The following is a 19,113-nucleotide window of genomic DNA, read 5'->3' on the forward strand; positions in this document are numbered from 1 at the left end:
ATCAGGACCTCGCCAGTACAAGCTTTCCACTAGCTGCCAAAATAGGAGGCTTCGTGTTGCTTAAACCTACAGATATTAACTGGAAACGGTTTTAATTTTGTAAATGAAATTCGTAAAATGCACCTGTAAGAAAGGGTGGGACAGTTTCATATTCATATTTTAGGCAGACACTTCTTTTTTGTTTAATTTTGAGAGGTCTAATATTACAACTTTTCCCCAGATCCATTAAAGTTCTTAACACTTAGGAACACAGCAAAAAAGCAAAAATTTTTTTAGGCTTTGTTTCTTCCTCTTCTCAAATAAGAATAGGCCAAAAGAACATATTCCTACTGATGACACTGTCAATACAAACTTTTAAAGTTTCATGTAGCATTAAATGTTACTCCAGCTTTATGAAGGAAGCTTTATGAACTGAGACTTCCTAAGAAGTCTGTATTTAACAACAACAACAACAACAACAACAAAAAATAAAAAAAAAATATGCTGAAACAGCCCCAAGTCTTAAAGCCACACCAACTTCAGCCAGTGTAACACATCAATACAAAGCCAGCTCTCGAGCAGCCTCAGGGATTCTCCTCACATTAGGCCTCAGGACTTTTCCAGGGGGGTTCCAAAAACTGCAGCAGCACTTCTGCAGTAAGCCACCAAAAGCAGTGCAAGCAAGTTCTCAACTGGCATAAATGGCAGTAACTTTAAATTATGCTAATTTATGCCTAGTAAGGTCCTATGTCATAGCATTTACATTTAAAACACATCTTATTAATTCATGCTGATTACATTGGCAAATTATAACCAATTATCCTATTTTGGAAGCACATTTCAATGAATAAATCTGATTATATTAATTATACTCTCTGAAATTCTGGTCTAGTTAGATTTTTTGGGTATGACTTATTTTAATGGTATTGGTGAAATAATGTCTCAACAAGACGACTTCCTTACCTCCTACTGACTACACTTGTAATTTTAAACAGATCCACAAACTTCTTTGTCTGATAAGGTCCAATACATGTGTTTGGATGCAATTTATATAGCAGGGTCTGACTTTTGCCACCAATGATGGATGAGTGACAGCGGTGTTTCATAAATCAAAACACAACTCTGGGGTGTTAAAGAATTCTATTAATCTTTTTAAGCACTACCATTGATAAATTAAACACTCAAAACTGAATTAAAACAGTCTTTGCAATAAATCATCTAATGGAGGTAGTGTCCTTGTTCAACATAGTCACTGTGGAATATTAAATGCAGTTGATTCAGGAGACTGAGTATTTTCCCCCCTCTGCTACTTGCTAATGAAGAGATTATTTTTCTTTAGGTAGAAGCTGCATTATTTCATCTGTAGTCTTTCTACTCAGTCTATGTTTGAGAAACCTCCTTTCCTGTGTGTCTAAATGAAACACTTTTTTTCCCTCTCTGGATTTTCCTTTTATGTTGATTAATTCCTCTATTTTGTATTTTGAACACACACACACCCCCACCCCGCTGGAGGGCAAATGGCATACTTCAGTATCAACTGGATGGAAAAAAAAAAGCCTTGAGGAAATGCTTCTCCAGCTACGGTTTCAAAGTATTTACCTGATATTTTTAAATCACGTGTTTGCCAGTATCCCTTCAGTAATGTTATTAATGCCCTAAGTTTAATTAGATTCCTCTGATTCATTAACACTGAAAGTATATTATGACAGAAGTGACCCTCAGTACCTCGCAGCAAGGAGGCCAGTACTGGCAGCCCAGGGCTGCAGATAAAAAGATAAAGGTAATAAAGACTCCAGAGACTTTATGCTATGTAATTCTTACAGATCCTTCCAATCATAGCATCTTTCTGTTTAGCTTAATGGGAAACAGAAGACAACTATGGTTTTGGATTAGACCTGCGGACTACTTAGATCAGTTTTCTCTAACAGTGCAAGTGCCAGAGGAGCATGCTGAACAGCCGCACTGAGCAGATAACATAACCTGCCTCGCATGAGAGTCTTATTTAGACTTTTAGTCAAGAACTTGCTCATTTTAAACCCTGGAAGTTTTACATCCCTCCAAACGTAACATATGCTCTGAATACTTTCACTGCTATGCATGTAAATGTTCACTATCTCTTTGTATCTCGATAAATTGTTCCAACTCAATGAAATCCTGTGGCAGCAAGTTTCACAGCTGAACTATACGTTATTGCAGAAAAAGAGGATTTCCTTAGATGTGTTTTGAATGTGCCAGCTTCCACACACTACCCTATTCTGATGTTACCCGTGTAGTTTACCTTTCCTACATATTTCTTATCATACTTTTGCCACAGAAAAAGTATTGATAATTATATCTGCTGTATTCATGTGAAGAATGTCTACACATTCTTAAACCATTCTGAGATCCTTTGTAAGAAAAAGCCATTAACAAAGCACAATTCTCTTTGCTAGGTATCATCCTACCTGTTTCGTAGAAATGTGTCAGGAGATCCTCCTTTTCAATGAATCGTTGATATAGCCAGTGCGTAAGAGCTTCGGGCTCTGCAGGCACATCTTTAACTGGAAAAATCCTACCAAAGAAACAAACATAATTAAACTTAGGAAATGCGCTGTGTGTGAAGAACAGAACTCTTCCCTTCTGCCCCAGCCCACCCCAAAACACAGAGAACAAGGGTTTGGTATAAATCTAACCACATGGTTCATTCTCTCTCCGGTTCACAGATCATACAGGTATTAAGGACACAAAACTGGAATATTCCAGGTTACCAGCTGGATGTACGCAGAAGACATAGGCATTATCAGCTTCTATCAATGCTGTCCCCACAGCATTTGATGAAAGCTACTGAGTGGCTGGATATTTTTAAATAGAATACCACTACACTATATTACTATCCTTAGAAAAAAACACAGATCAAGAAGCTATGAAGTTCATGCACTCAGAAAGAAAAAAGTCTGAGAAGGTTCATCCACAGCTTTGAAGAAACAGTTCTTCCACAGGCAGAAGCTACGTGACAACATCACTAAGTACCAGTAGCTCTTCTGCATCCCAGAAAACGAGTCCTCTGCACTTTTCAGAGGATGCCAGCATCTTTGTCTGAAATTTCTAAGGCCAGTTTTACACTAAAAACTGACCATGTAAGTGTACTCAAATATTGCTGCTCTATTCATTCTATGATTCTATTCCAAAAGAAGGATTACCAACATTTTGGTACTTCTACACTGAATACTAAATCTACTTCAAAAATAAGATATCCAGGGCTGAATTCACTGAGATAAATGCATACAGAAACCCTCAAATAACCCACCATACCTCACCGGATTTTTTTCAAAATTGAATCTCAAGTCTTACAGTAATTGTGAAATTTCCTCAGCAGACCTTAAGTGCCTTTTGATATATACAAGAACTTGTACGTCTGCTGTGTTTCACTGGGAGGCCAACGCCAAAGGGATTTATGTATCAGGCTAGCCTGAAAAATTCACACTCTGAAATGTAAGACCTTTACTGTAGGTTTCTCTTTTCAGGTGAGCTCCCACTTACCCTGTCATCTACACCATGCTTCTATTTTCATTACTGCTTTTTTAAATTTCTTTTTAAAACACAGTCTTGATTGATTATACTAGAAGGAACTTGAAGTAACACCACAATCACGTGGAAAGCATCTGAACAGATATGTGAATGTCAGACTACAGAAATAAGACACTTCTGAAGAATGCTTTTGTTGCTGTTACTGTTTTCAACGTCTTTGCTTGCTTTGTTGCCAAGTCATTTGTACCTTCCTCCTTTCAGTTTGATGCATGGAAAAATAAGCTGTCAGTGGAAGAGGAAAGCAGCAAAGCATTGCTCTAATGAGTGAATTAAAAACAATGGTGCTTCGGGATACAGAGATAACTTCAATATAAGGAGACGAACAACTTTATTTTCCAACTATGGCATCAACATGAACTCAGGTATTTATGTAGCCTTTGTAGCAATTCTACCTACATCTTTCTCACATTGCAGAGTTCTCTCTGTTCTAGTAAAACCAGTCTTGGTAACCAGAAATTAGCAACTGCTGCCTCAAGTAAAATACAGTTTGAAGGAAAGTCTTTGGCCAAAGACAAATATTATGAAATAGTTGGTGGCCCAGTAAATAGCTCAAGTCCTCAGCACGTACATTAAGAACAATGACAAAGACGAATAACAAAGAACTACTTTATCTCGAAGCCCAGACGTTGTACAGCAGATTAAAATTAAACCACGTAGAGGCAAGTAAAAAACACACCCACAGAGAAAGGACCATTTTTGTTGAGGGTAGAACGCTAAGGAAGACTGACTCTCTGTCCCCAAACACAACCGAGTTGCCAAACACTATTTTTACTCTCTTCTGCCTATCTGCTATGAAGAGATAAAAGGACTCAGCAACGGAATATTGTGTTTCACAGTATATTTCTGAAGGGCAGATGCTTGCTTATGCAAGTTTGAAGAGGGTTCAGAGCTAACAGAACGTGCATGTGGGCTCAGGACAGAAGTCTAGGATTACCTGGCTTCATACGCAGTTTCCATTGTAAGCTGCAGATATTCCTCACCTCCATCTTCACTTCTCAGTTACCCAAAGGATAACAACTCTAGAGCCCAATAACCTAGTTAAGCCCAGTATTTTTCCAAGAACGTACCTACTAGTCGGCAAACATTATCACAAGAGCTTACAAGATACTCATTAGAAAATTTATGAGCTGGCACTTTAATGGAGTAGCAAAGCAGCCTAAATGATACCAATATTGTGAGAGTCTAATGGAACGCAGCACACCACTTTCCTGCTTGGATCCACCCAGGCTCTTGTATGAATCGATACAGGACCCAGAATACTTGAATCTCTGGATATGAACTCTGCTTCTTAGGAGTTTAAGAAGCAATCACCATTAGACCCATTTTGAATGAATATTAATGCAGAGTGGAAAACAACTGGTTTTCCAGAAACGCTACACTGGCTGTCACAATTTAGCAATGGTAAGTGCTGGTGTACTTAGAAGCATTTTCAAACGTATTTTTAGATTATCCAAAGTAATTTTTACAAGCAGAACATTCTTATTAATGACCGAGCTAAATTAGACATGAAATGTTTAAAAAAATCCTTAAAACTCTGGAACAAGCCCTTTAGCACCTGTGTTTTAAAAGAACACACTCTCTAAAGAGACTGGGTTCAGGTAAGGTAACTGAGAAGCTCTGATGTTGGAAAACTCTCTATGCAGACGATCCAGAACAACGGCAGAACGCCATCGCTCTAACCGGCGCAGGGTCACTCCCAACCATCGGCTGCGAGGTCCACCAGGTCTACTGTTAAAAGATGCAGGAAACAGTTTCTTCTTTTCAATGAGATATTTAAACAGCTGACAGTGTGGTCACAGCATGAACATCATCTTGGCTCTACCTCATCTTTGGGTATCCAGCATCAGGAAAGCCACTAAAAGCGAACAGTTTGCTGATCTCGGCAGGAAAATAAAATATTGTCACCACACAGAACTTGTCCTAACAAGGAACAAGGTCAACATGTAGTATCTGAAGCTTCCAGACTCTCTTGGGCACTTGAATCTTTCTAGCCTTTGGACAAAACTAACTTCACGTTGCATGAAAAGAAGAGTGTCTTTGTTTCTGGTGTGGCAAACAAGGAATTTAATAGCACTGGATGAGCTAGCCTGACCACAGAATTCAAACAGAATGGAAATACCTCCTTCTTTCATTTCTCGTCAAGGGAACAGCTACTTTGCTGTCATCACGGGGAGGGAGTGAAACTTCAGTAATAGCAGTGCCGCCACGGACTGCACTCTGAGAAGTTAAAAATGGCGGTGGAAGTAAAGATGCACTCTGATGGGAGTCTGCCAGGCTGTCTCAGCAATGGAGCAGTATCTTCTAGCTGGAGGTTACCTATCTGCAGCTGCGAGGTGACAACGGCCATGGGACACTCCATGTAGCTGACTGAGGGACAGCAACTTTCTTAAACCACTACACAAAAGTGTTTCTATGTCCTAAACCAGAATATATTAGCATAAGTGACAGTCCAGGGAAGAAGAAAGGGTTTTTAAAAAAGGAGATGTAACTGCCAAAGACACGTTGGCACACGTAAAAAATTGTGGAGACTTACCTACTGATAGGCCATTTCTCAAACAATCCCAATTAATTTTCAGAAATATGGCATTTTCAGAAACATTTAATCTCTTTTAAATGGTCCTTATTGAAGAAATAACCTCTAATTCTATATTAAAATTCTAAAGTTCATAGGTACCACCTTTAAGTACTAATTGCCATTCATCATCTGTCCTACCCTAAATTAAAAGTTCTTTATTACCCCTTTGACTTCTAAATCATAATATTATTTACTGTTTCAATGAGTCCTTAAATGAACTCAGCATGGTGGACGTTGTCAGTACATCTCAGCCATGACCAAAAATAAGTTACTTGCGTAAAAAAAAGCGTATTAGAATACATTGCCAAACTGGATGCCCTTCATAGACATTTCTGCAAAACTCATTCAGCAACCACAATGCATTCCATCTTATTTATAGCTAGGAGTCATTTATTTCAATAAATCCGTATCAATGTAGACACAAAAAGAGAACTTACTCAAGTAGCTGAAAGCTTCTTTCAACAGCAGCACGGTACAGAAACTGGTACGAGAAAGAAAGGTGACAGAGTACTCATCTGCATTATGGCACAAAGCTGAGTTCACTGGAAACAGCATGGTATTTCCATGCAGCATAAATGCAGCTGTCCTCTGCGGCGGAGGCAGCCACGGCTGGCGCTGACTTCGGGGCCTCTACACCACAATCGCAGTCAGGCAGGGTTTTTTCAATTTTTTTTTTCAATTTTTAACTCTTGGGTTTTGACAACAGAACCGCAGCACATGGGAAATCCATGACCCAGTGGGAAGCCAATGCAAAAAAAAACCCCAAAAAACCCCAAAACAAACCACCCCAACCCCACACCATTCTTGACTGAGGGGAAGTTAAGCATCAGACAAACTTCATACCCAGGGTTTTTTCAATTTTTAACTCTTGGGTTTTGACAACAGAACCGCAGCACATGGGAAATCTCACTATTAGGGAAACTTTGGAGACCAGCTGAGAAGCACCAAATCACTTAGGCTGAAGAAGTGACTGGTGTAAGAAGAAAAGAAACAATCCCAAAACTCAACTCACTGCAGGGAAACGGTGGAAGCTGAGTATAGCAGCAAGCATGCGGTCTTGCCACACAGACACCAAACCACCCAGCTTACTTCCGCTGAGTGTAATAACACTGAATCTGGATTTATGGTCAGTGCACATCACAAAATGACCCAAGCGTAAAACTAAACCATTCTGAGAAGAGAAACCAAACCTTTCCAACAGACTCATTAAAAGGCAGGTCTCATGGTGATGCCTCTAGAGATGCCTTGCACCTTCCAGCCTTTTTTTTTTTTTTTTTGTGCTTACTGCTTTAACAGATGGGTTGAAATTTCCCAAAAAAATCCCAGCACCATTTGACCCGGAAGAAGTGAATTAGGCATTTTCCTTGAGTATTACGTTTCAGAGAGCAAACCCATTTCCTCAGCACTTTCCAGTGAGTTTTAAGACGAGCCTGTCAGGGTCAAAAAATTATTCGATAGTTAAAAGGGCAAGTTCTCACACCTTTGTGTTTTGATGAAACTGAAATTTGGTAATTGTCCTTTTTTCTGGGCAAGTGTCTTTTGACATCCTGAAGGAAAATGAGGCCACAGCTTAGCCTAGTTATGAACTCCTGAAAATTGAAGTTTGATAAGCAAGCTTCAACTCATTATCAAAATTTAGCTTTCAAACAAACAAACCAAAACAAAATAAAGATTACTGGATTAAACTGAACCTTCTCCGCCACTTCCACCAGCTAGAAAAGCATCTAAAAATGAAAACGTAAGCATGCTTGCTGTGTCCTCTACACTCCTCTATTGCTCCCTAAGTAGGATGAAAAAGAAATAAACCTGCAGTAAAAGGACAGGCTATGAGGAAAGGAAAACGCTAGATTTGAAAGACCGTAAGGCAGAAAGAGACAGGTTGTGACCAGGGGGAACAGCAGAAAGGACTGACTGAGCGACTGGACAAAGGAGGCTCTGCAGCCTCCTCTGCTCCAGTTCAAGTAGCACAGAAAATGTTGCTTTTCTCCCCCCACTGCTGTCATACATCAATTCCTCACTGTGGAGTACTCTAAGAGGGGAAAAGCGTGTTTAAATCCCAAATCTCCTTTCATGCAGTAGAGATGGCATCTGGTCAAACTATTCCTTACTTTTTCCAAAGGGTCTGCTTTTTTTTTTTAAAATTATTTTTTTTGCTCTGTCAGTTAAAAAATGATAGATGAGAAACTAGTGCGCTAGAGCACAGAACTCATGCAGAACATTCTCTCTCCCCAATTATTGAACAATTACCCTTAACATCTATTTCAAATGTAATCTCCCATGACATTCCAAATTACAAATGACAAGCAAAATTTTATTGCACTAAATGAAGAAAAAGGGGGCAGTAACAACAATCCAGACATACTTGATACAAAATTTCATCAAAATTTCAGAGGACATCAACACAAACACAGAAAAATAAACACCTCTGACGTCTTCCATCTTTGGAAAACGTTTCTGACATTTCCATCTTTTTAAAGATGAAGTCCATTTTACCTTGGATTTTCCTTTGCTAACTGAATTTGTGTCAAAGAGTTAAAGAAATGCACCCACTTTACAAGGGACATCTTGGGGCTCGACACAGCACAGGCCTTTTCAAACCTCAGTCACTGATTTAATCCTTGCCTACACTGTTAAGGACAAAGAGCAGTTACTACCCAACCGTTACCAAAATTAAGAATTAAAATTAACCACCTTGAATTCGTGACGTGCAGAGTAAGTGCTGGCGTTCCTGGCTGACATCCCCAGATACTCTAATGGCTCTGTTACAGCAACATTTTTGTCTCCACGTGGAAGAAGAACTTAAAGAAGTAGTTTAGGTTTCCCAGTCAAGCCATACAGCTACCCAGGTCTGGTGCATCATCCTCTGCCCCGTGGCTTGACCAGCTCTGATAAGGGAGCAACATGGCACAGAAACCTCCCAGGACACTTTTCAGTGCATTAAAAGGTAGCTCTGCATTTCCAAACAGAAGTGCCAGGGATCAGAGGAAGGAGGTTGGCATGGCAAGGACAGCTGGTCACAGACTACAGCTGTTTGTGGCATGCACTGTTTAACCAGCATAAAGAGTTTTGGTGTTTTTCCAGAACTGCTCCTGATTACGATCTGATACAAACAGGCTCAAGACCTCACTGTATTTTCGGACAAGTGAGGGTGCTACCTAGGAGGTACACATGCAAAGCTCCAGAGAGACATTTGTCCACTGACCATACCTATAATCTCAAAAATAAGCTCTAAGAAATTTATGTCAGCCCACTGGGCTTCAACTATCCAGCTTCCTAATCCTAGAGAAGGCTCAGTAGAGTGATAGCAGAGCGGTAAGGTTTCCTTTAACACCAGAAACCCTCAGGGAGAAAACAGTTGTTTCCCTACCCTTCCCCGTCCACCACCCCCAGCTTCCCAGGCACATACTCCATTCTTCACAGGTTCTCAGTGGTACAACTCTGTTCAAATCATCAATACATAACTTAAAGATGTCAAAACCCTGAAGGTGCCCATCAAATTACAGCATTCTGCTAAAAAAAAAAATCCCTAATGAGTAAAGTCAGGTCATCCGGGGGGGAGGGGGGAGGAAATCAGTTGCTGTAATGCCCTGAAGGGAATCAAATGGGAAAATTTCTGTATAAGCAATAGAAAAAGATGATACAACATGAGTAAATTCATGTACACACGCTGCTCAGTCACTCTCTGCTAATCCTGCCATTGATAAATATATCCTTTATGTAAAACAAAAACATTTTTAAAGCCACACAAAAATATCTAAAAATAAACTTTATTGTCAAAAACACCAAAGGTGAAAATTCACCGTACACATTTCAAGTTACAGCTCTAATTCCAGAGACATTAAAGGATCTTAGCATATCATAGCTAGACGATACACTAAATCTGGCAAAAAGGATACAAAAGCAATAAGACTTCTTTGACTACCCAGAATAATTCTATACCAAAGAAAAGAGTTGCAGAGGGACCTGACAATAGTTGCAGATGAAATTAAATACCGGCAAAGCAATGAAGACTGGGGAAGGAAAAAGCACCAGCATCTACGCATACACTGCCACAGCCTCCAAGATCAGCTGTTATTACCAGGGCAAGTGATCCCAAAATCACTGTGAGGAATTCAGGATGTCAGTCAACTCACAAACAACTTACAACAGAACCAGAAAAGGCACAGACAAAAATAACAGGATAAACAGGGAATGGCTTTTGTGTAAGGAGACACCAAATAGATGAAGACTCCTGCAGCTGGGAGGGGGACAGGGATAGCTAAGGCAGGATATGAGAAAGCTCTGTAAAATCACGGGCCACGGAGAGTGTCGCTGAGGAATAATTCATCCACTATGGGCAGGACATGGGAAACAGGGTGCATCACCAAAGGCATCAGGTGGAGAACTTCACACAAGCAGAAAGGAAGCGGTCCTGGCTGCCACCCTCAAGAACAGTTACACATTGTGGCATGGGAAATTGTGTAAGTCTAAGTATAAGCAGGTTAAAAATGGTACTGGACAAGTTCACGAAGGCCAGATCCCTCAGCACCTACAGAAAGAGCGATCCAGATGCGACGTCTGCTCAGAACACGTCACAGCCACCGTGTGTTTAAGCGCCAAGGGCTGGCCCGCGGGCTGCCTTCCCCCGCCTTTGCTGCTACCACCTGCTGTCAGAGCCAGGGTACTTTTAAAATGCATCTTTAAGAATTGCTACCCCGCATCCAACTAAAGCCCTTACAGTCCAGAGGACACGTGCCTAAACTTGACATGCCAATTTAAGTAACACCAGGACCAGAAAGTTAGCCAAAGCTCCAGTTAAAACCAAGACACTCAGTTCTCATTTCAGAGGTATTACATCTCAGCCTTCAGAGACACGCCGCCGCATTAGTTTCCATTTGGGGCATACTTCAAATGTTTTTACAGGGTCAGCCGTAACAACTAGAGGTTATTAAAAAAAGCACAACCAAAACAAACAAACAAACCAACAACAACAGCAGCAAAAATCAAGTAGAGAGGCTTGCCCCTGTTTAAAAAAGTGATTTAGAGCCTCTGGAAGAAAACAACAAATCTACACCCAACAATAAACAATTTCTAATATTCTTTCTTTGAATTTTAGTACTACAAGAACTGTAACATTCAAGTTCAATGCAAGGAAGGTTACATCATCTTTATGCTCATGCTCAAAATAAGTTTTGAATATACACATTTAGAAGCAGGAAGTTAATTCCACTTAAGAGAACTTTCTCTCTTTTTTAAAGGAAGTATTTTTGGAAATACTGTTTGGTAACATTCTGAATACATTCAACTTGCAATTATCCCAGAGATCTGAGAGAGTACTAAGGTGACCTGGATAGAGCATAAGAGATATCATGGTATCTTACATAAATGAGGGTGTAAGTATGTTCACCTTCAGAAAAACTTGGAGACAGATTTCTATAAAAAGCAGGGACAGATTTAAACATGGCCATGGAAAGGAGCTCCCGTGAGCAGCCTGTGCTCTGCATCACACAACACTGACACAGCAGTGATGCTGGAGAAGGTCATTCCCAGTTAAACTGCCACCCAGGGGATCCACACAGGGATATCTGAAAGCTTACTGTAAAAGTCTGAAAGCTCCACAAATCAGCAAAAGGGAACATTAAGACCAAATAATGCAATTTTGGGATAAAACGTGATCAACTTCTTTGGTATAGGAACAGTATTAAAGTATATCTGGAGATTTCAGACTTGCAACTAACTGCAAACCAAAAGCAAAATGCAGCTTTTTCACTCCATTAGTCTTGAGACAAAGAACTGCTGAGGTGAAAAATTTTAATGGTATCCCATCCTAGGTGGCGGTCAGATTTGCTACGATTTCCAGAATGTTGCTCTGCTCAACTATTAAGAGTATGCTTTGAGTGAAAAAGCTGACATTTCTTTGTCAGAAAGTTAAATACAGTATACAATAATCTCTCAGGAAACCTGTTATTTAATAACACAGTGATTTTTAATTTTTCATAATTAAAAAAATAAATTAAAAAAATCAAGCTGGGTTTACCAGCACGTTAATGTTAAAGTGGAAAAGATGAGCTAGCCATCAAATATACTCCCTGTAACTATATTCAGCCACAGGATATTACTCAAAAATTTAAATGTGCTAAGATATGAAATGGTCACTGAACTTTTCAAAAGAAAACCGCATTGTGTTTAGACAATATAAATTGCCCACCTGTGCCAGACGCACATAAAAAAGACATTGCTACTGATTTTCCGTAGCCTGAAACATGATGTTACTAATTTGTGAATACTTGTTTTTTAATATTCTAGTTCAATGTAAAAGTAGAAGGCTTATTTCCTACCTGTAATGTACATGTGTAACTGTTGGCTGTCGGTAGCCAAGAATCCAAGTTTGGATGTCTATAGGTTCACCTCTGGGATACGCAATGGTTGTATCTATCACCCACTGGAGGCCTTTGGATTTGCTCTCTAGGAACAAAAAGAAACACGATATTAAAAGTAATCAGAACGTGCATGTTGCTCATTTGATAGTTACTCCATTTTTAGATTACTTCATGAGGTATGAGGCAGAAATAAAATAGGACAGCCAAAAATGAAATCCAGATTTCATTACAGCACAGAAATACTCTTACAAACCAGCTAGACCAAGACTTTTCTTTCACAGTTATTTCTATTGTTCTTATATACTGTAGTGCACAGAACAGAACAAGTTCGCTCAAGGGATATGAGTACAGTCACCCAACGTGTTGGCCCAAACGTTAGGTCCTTCTCCTCATTCACCAAAAGGAGAACATCAGAAATAAAAATCCAACTTTCTTGGTCTGCACTTCAAGCACATTTACAACTGGGCCTTTGTAAGAGCTTGCAGTTGCAGATCACTGAGGAAGCAACAGCCGCGCAGCTCTATTTGGGCCTCACTACTGGGTTAGGGCAAGTGGATAAAGGTGATTTGTGTCAGACAACATAGTTAGATTTTCAAAGACATTTTAAAAAAAAAAAATAAAATCCCTCAAAGGTTCTTAAAAATCTGAGTCACGGGATAAAGAGGAACTACAGAGCTTCATGTATTGAAGACAAGCAGCAATGAGTAGAAGATGGTGAGTTTTCACATTGGAGAGGAGATTGCATCCATAAGGTCCCAGAAAGACTGATAACCAGTACCTGTTCATATGCTGCTCAGCATATTCAGAAACTGAAAAAAGCATCAAAGAAAGTGAAAATATTTGCTATGAAGATTATTCAGGAGAGTCAAATTTAAATCTGAACATAGGTTGCTACCAGCAATAGCCAAGGTCAGATACCTCTCTCTGCCATGTCTTCAATTTACAGGTTTGCAAAGAGGGAGAGCAGCAGATCTGGAAAGCAAACCAGGAAGGAGGGGCACATTGCCAAGATGGCGCTTTGAGTTTAGCTTGTTAATTTTGTATCTATTATGTGGGAACTGGAGCTGCCTTGTATCTGAGGTCATGCTGTGTTTGGGCTAGTAACATGCTTACTTAATGCTTAATACACTAGTATAGTAATATGCTTACATCATACCCAGCAATATCTTAAAGCATTTAAACAGTTGACTATTAAAAACAGCCACCTGTTGGCAGAAGCACGTAAGTGGTGTTAGGTCTTACTACAAAGTACAAGACTCCAAAGCACAAGACTCTTCAAGCCCGCAGCTGAGATTGCTATGAAAGAAATATGATATAGGTTGACAAAACCATTGTTGGCATGAAGAACAGGCACAGAGATAGAAAGATTCACCATCTTTCTCAACACAAGAACAGACGTATTCAAAATGAAGCCAAGAGCAAAAGTTTTCAAAGCAAAGAGAGAAAAGATTCTTCATGCAGAAGGGAATAAAACTGCAGGGAACCCCTTGCCAAAGGATGTCAAGGATGCCAAGAGTTGGGTTCAAGAGGAAACTGGACAAGTACATGGAAGAAATCCGATGGAGGGTTAACTAAACAGGCAGAAATCCCCATCTGGCTTGGGAAACCTACCACACTGGAAACAGTCAGAAGCAGGAGAGTATGCGGGAGAAGTATGATGCGTGTTTGCTGTGTTCACACTATTCCTCCGATATCCACTTGGAGTCATGGACAAAATGTTGGGCTAGAGAGATGTTAGGTCTTGCCCAGAATCGCCACTCGAATTTTACAGAACAGCTACCACAGACGTGAAGAAATCTGCAACACACAGTCTGAAGCACGCTCTAAAAGCCACAGAGTTATTAACACTAACTAGAACACACACGCAAGGACTGACTTGCAAGTTTCTACCTGTGTTTCATTTAATTTAATCTGCATTTAATTTAATTAAGTGCAAGAAGACAGTTACAGCAATGCTATTGCATGTATCTATCAATTATTTTAACAAGCAGCTACTGTTTTCCTGGTGTCTACTCAACAATGGAGTTGTACCGCTTCATTACAAATGCAAATACACTACCTGAATCTTTAGGTTGTTATGAGTTATTAGTAGCATGCAATGTGCTATTCCAATATTTGACCAAGTGCAAGCCACACAGGTCAAGCTGAAACATCCAGGGTCACCTTCTGGAAATACAGTATTTTAAAACCCTAACAGACATGTGAAATGAGAACACGAGGTCCCATTAGAGGCTCCACGCTTGCCAGCATCATGACAGAGTGCTTGGCAAGTCTCTCTTAAGAAAAGTACTAACTACAGAGTCTTTCATTTTAAAAGTAACAATGTATTAGAGAAAAGCCAATATGAAATTAATAGTAAATCCACAGAAGTATTCATTTAGAAATGGATTTCGGAACAAAGCCATTCAATTTATTATTTTCCCAGATGTAAAGTAAGAATGGATAAAGACAAGTAAATTGTCTAAGTGAGTAAGCAACAAAGATCATTAATTGCAATTAAAAAGTGCCAGATGAATACAGGCACATCTTATTATTTACAGTAAAATGTTTTAAAATCATTTATTAAATATTTAGCTAGTATTTCAAACTGTTCTTTCAGTGGATAATGGTTCAAACTTCATTACGGGAAGACTCCTGCAGTCCTCTTCTGAGCTGATTTCCTACCTTCTGCTTTTGCAGAGCAGAGCTTGCATGGATTCCTCAGACCAGCTCCAAACTCACCTCCAGCCCCTTCCAGGGCAGGGTGGGGAGAAAAACCTGCCTCTGACAGCCTGCTAGGAACACCAGTTTAGAGGAAAAAAAAAAAAAAAAAAAAAAAAAAAAAAAATCTGAAGGTAATGTCAGCCTCCATAGACCCTCCTTTAGAGCAAGCAGCTCTTAACACAGCTACTTCCACGTGCAATTACCAAGACGTGCTACCAAACCAGTCACAGGCCTATTTCTGCATGTTCTGGTTTAAAATAAGCCTCACATAATGATCCAAGATCTCTCACTGCCAAAAAAAACCTGAAGTCACTGAGGATTTTAGAAAATTAATTTTTAAATAAATCTTGCTGTTCTTTTTGGGGGGGTTATACTGTGTTGTGCCGTGCTCACAAGCATATTTATTTTAAAGCCACAAAGCTCTACCAGATCCTGAAACTGAAAGAGAAACTGCACACAGCACAAAGGGGTAGGGCCTCAGCATGCCCCAGGATGCTGCTTTCAAGCCTAAGCGGACCTTTGAACAAGAATAAACCCTGTTATATTTTAAATGGAGCACACTAACAGGAACTTAGAACAGAAAGACTGCTGCATTAGTTACAACATGGTGTGAATCTCAGGTCTGGCTTTTGTAGCTGGGAAAAAAAAAAAAAGGGAGTTGCGTATACCAGTTCAAGAACTCCTCCTGCCAAGTTTGACTTGGCCAACACAGCCATAGATGTTTCTGATAGCCAAACCCTTTTGAACTTTCTACCTACCACTAAAAGACAACTTCATCCTTCATTTCTAGTACCTGCTGAAAGGTTCTGGCAGCAAGGCTGCCAGAGATTTCAGCAGAAGAAACTGCTGTGGAGGCCAAATTTAAGCTGATCTCCCTGAGGACTAGTTTTTCTTCTGTGGTGTCAGTCTGCTTACCACTTTCAGCACAGGTGGAGGATTTTTGACTCCTCAAATCACTTCAAAACATTAGCAGTCTGATTCTTTTTAAATAGTACATAAACATTCAAAACAGGCCTGCAGGCATCTATCCTACACAGTTGCATCCAAACCATGTAGTAATAATGTACCTTAGTATGAAGGGTACATACTTGCCTTATGAGTGCCAAGACAAGACTGCACAGTCACATGTAACACCAGCTTTCTAGCCTAGCAAAAAAAAAAAAAAATCAAAATAAAATTTAAACTGTCTCCTAAGTTGTTGGTTTTGTTTAGTTGGGTTTTTGGGGTTTTTTTGTTTTTTTAAATCACCAGCAAAGACAAATCTTCGTAACTATTCTTTTCTTTATTTTTGTTCTAGCTGTGGATTCAGTGATACTAAGTTGCTTCATCTTTAGTTACAAAGCCCCTTACCAAGCCTTACAAAGCCATCAGTGTCTTTAAGACATTCAGTGCTCTGTCATGCTCTATGGTCCTCTCACAGCAGATACTGGGCTGTCTACAATCACAGATTTAGTGGGGTTTAGAAGAGCTTCTCTTCGTCCCCTCTATATCCTCCCTGGGGTTACTCCCAACCAATGCAAAAAAATGGATTTGCCTACGCCCAGGACTCTTCAAACCCACCAGCAGACCGTCAGTGTTTACCACTAAGAAAGAGCAAATTATAGAGACAGGTTTCAGCAGCAAATCTCCCCTCCAGCCAAGCTCTGGATGGTGTGATACTGCCGGATTGCATCCAGAGTGGAAAAGAACGCACCAGCCAGGCACGAACCTGAGGACCACAGCTTCCACTTGAAAAAGAAAATATTTACTAGCATTCACTAGTATTCAGGTGTGGTTTCCTGAACACTTACATCACTCTAAATGCAGCCAAAAGAGGCTGTTGCCTCCCCCTGCATAGCAATGCGTTCCTGTAACTTGCCGCTCTGTCCTCTACTAGTCCTTGTGTCATCAACTGGACCACTGACCTTAAAATTAACTCTTTTCCCAAAGATTAGCTCTCAGACTGAACATCTTGCTCTTTATCCCAAGATCTCTCTGTAACAAATCACCTGGAACAAACCAAGAAACCCCTTTTTGAGGACAAAAAAAAGCGCCTTCCCACATGTTATTCAAGCATATTCCTCATATAGCAGTGAATCAAAAAGTTTGATTTAAAAAAAAAAAAATAAATCAATTACAAAGTCCAGTGTCCAGCTCTGTAGAAGGGAAAATTGAATTTCTCTGAGAAAAAGCATCAGAACTGAATGTACTGTGCTTCATTTGAAAACAGTAAGATAAGATTTCAGTATGGCTCTAACCAAGCTCATAACAACCTCTTATCAGACAAAAAATTGCTGCATGGTAAAATAAAGCAGAATTTAAAAAAAAAAAAAAAAAAACCAAGACACAAATAAGCTCTGGAACATGTATCTTTAGTGAACAATTGCTTCAAACTTCTTAGAATTGCCAGCTGTTTAGCACTTAGAATATCTTGCTAGTTCTAAAACTCACAAGTAGATAAATTCTTATTAACCGAAGAAACATTGTACTTGCAACTACACCAGAGAGACTAAGTGTTCCGTTAAAAAACTAAACAAAACCATAAAATACCCTCCCCCCACAGACACACTGGTCCCTAACAGGGTGAAGGTGATGATGGTTATGCATCAAGTATTTTTATGCTGCTCGTATTTCTACTCCGCACTAAAACCTTCCTCTGAAATGCAGGCACTGGCAGCAATGCTCCATTTGGGGGGCCCGGCGCATCTGCCCAGAAGGATGCTTTCATCAGACACCAGAATTAACTTATACCATCCTTTCAGGGACAGACACCACGTAACTATGTTGTCTGTACTTTCTAGATCCAAAGGCACTCAACCCATCAAGTGATAGTACTACCTTTTCTATGTGTTTTTCTATCCTTCTATTTAGGAATAAAATTGTACAATTTCATTAAAATTAAACAAGTGTTTCAAAAGGCAGCAAAAGCAACAGCTGTTTTAGCCATTTAATTTAGTATTTACAAGCAGTAAGTTAAATTTCACCGCAATGAAGGCCAGTACTTGGGACTTTAAATATGAAAGAAGGCTTGGAAAACTGTTAGGAAGAGGAAATTAAGAAAACAGAGGTTGTTTGCCTTGGAAAAGCAACTGATAAAGAACTGATCAGTTTAAGTACAAGAATAATCAAATAGTATTGATTGTCTAGGTCAGGAACATTTGTTCTTCCTGTCACTTTACAGGGAAAGAATCAGGTAATAAACTGTGAGAAATTTGTAACTAGTACAAAAATAAACCAAAAAGGGGATTGGGTATTAAGAATACTAGTGTCATGATTAAGGCTAATGAAATTTTGGGGAGGGAACTGCATGCCACACTTCACAACATAAACCCAGCTCTACCAAAGGGATGGCAGAAATCAGGTTAGAGACCTTCTAGAAGAAGGACAGATGATGCAGCATTCAGCTGTTGCACAATTCTTGAACTACTATTTGAAAGCTGTAACGCTGGAGACATTTGATGTACAAAAGCAAGCTAGGGGACTGGGGAGCGGGGGGTGTGACATGATGAAACAACTGCATGCAGCTTGATTTATACCAAATTAGGGTGCATCCCAGCAGTATATTAAGAATGAACCATCTTTTATTATAGATGCTTTTGTTATCTTATCTTCTTTCACCCAGTGATACACACCATTCCATTTGAGAAGGTAGAATGGTATAAAATCTACAGTGGTATAAAAGCTACAAGGAAAATTCTAAATGAAATAAGTATTAATAAAATGACAGCACTTGAGAACACTGCAAATGTGTATCATGACTCATCATAACATAGCTACCCAGGAAACCCAACAGGAAGGGGACGTAATTTTTGATGAGGAGGAGTTACTCTTAATCTATAAACCAATTTGACTAAAACGGGGTGGGTGTTCACCCACAACTGAACAACAGTCACCTAAAGAGGATACGTGCGAGTTTGATTTCACTGAGACAGGTTTTTCCCATGTGTAGAA

The 19,113-nt window shown here is 39.6% G+C and overlaps 1 protein-coding gene across 1 annotated transcript in view; it reads right to left on the reverse strand.

Moving 5' to 3' along the window:
- Positions 1 to 19,113, reverse strand: part of LPGAT1 (lysophosphatidylglycerol acyltransferase 1) — a 65,405-nt gene that overhangs the window by 6,557 nt on the left and 39,735 nt on the right. Inside the window, exons 5-6 of the mRNA XM_009646172.2 lie at positions 12,439 to 12,565; positions 2,424 to 2,530 (exon numbers count right to left, since the gene is read on the reverse strand). Coding sequence (XP_009644467.1) covers positions 2,424 to 2,530; positions 12,439 to 12,565 — 234 coding nt within the window. The remainder of the gene's footprint in view (positions 1 to 2,423; positions 2,531 to 12,438; positions 12,566 to 19,113) is intronic.

This window comes from Egretta garzetta, unplaced genomic scaffold (genome assembly GCF_000687185.1).
Source record: "Egretta garzetta isolate BGI_Z169 unplaced genomic scaffold, ASM68718v1 scaffold319, whole genome shotgun sequence".
Classification (NCBI taxonomy): Eukaryota; Metazoa; Chordata; class Aves; order Pelecaniformes; family Ardeidae; genus Egretta; species Egretta garzetta.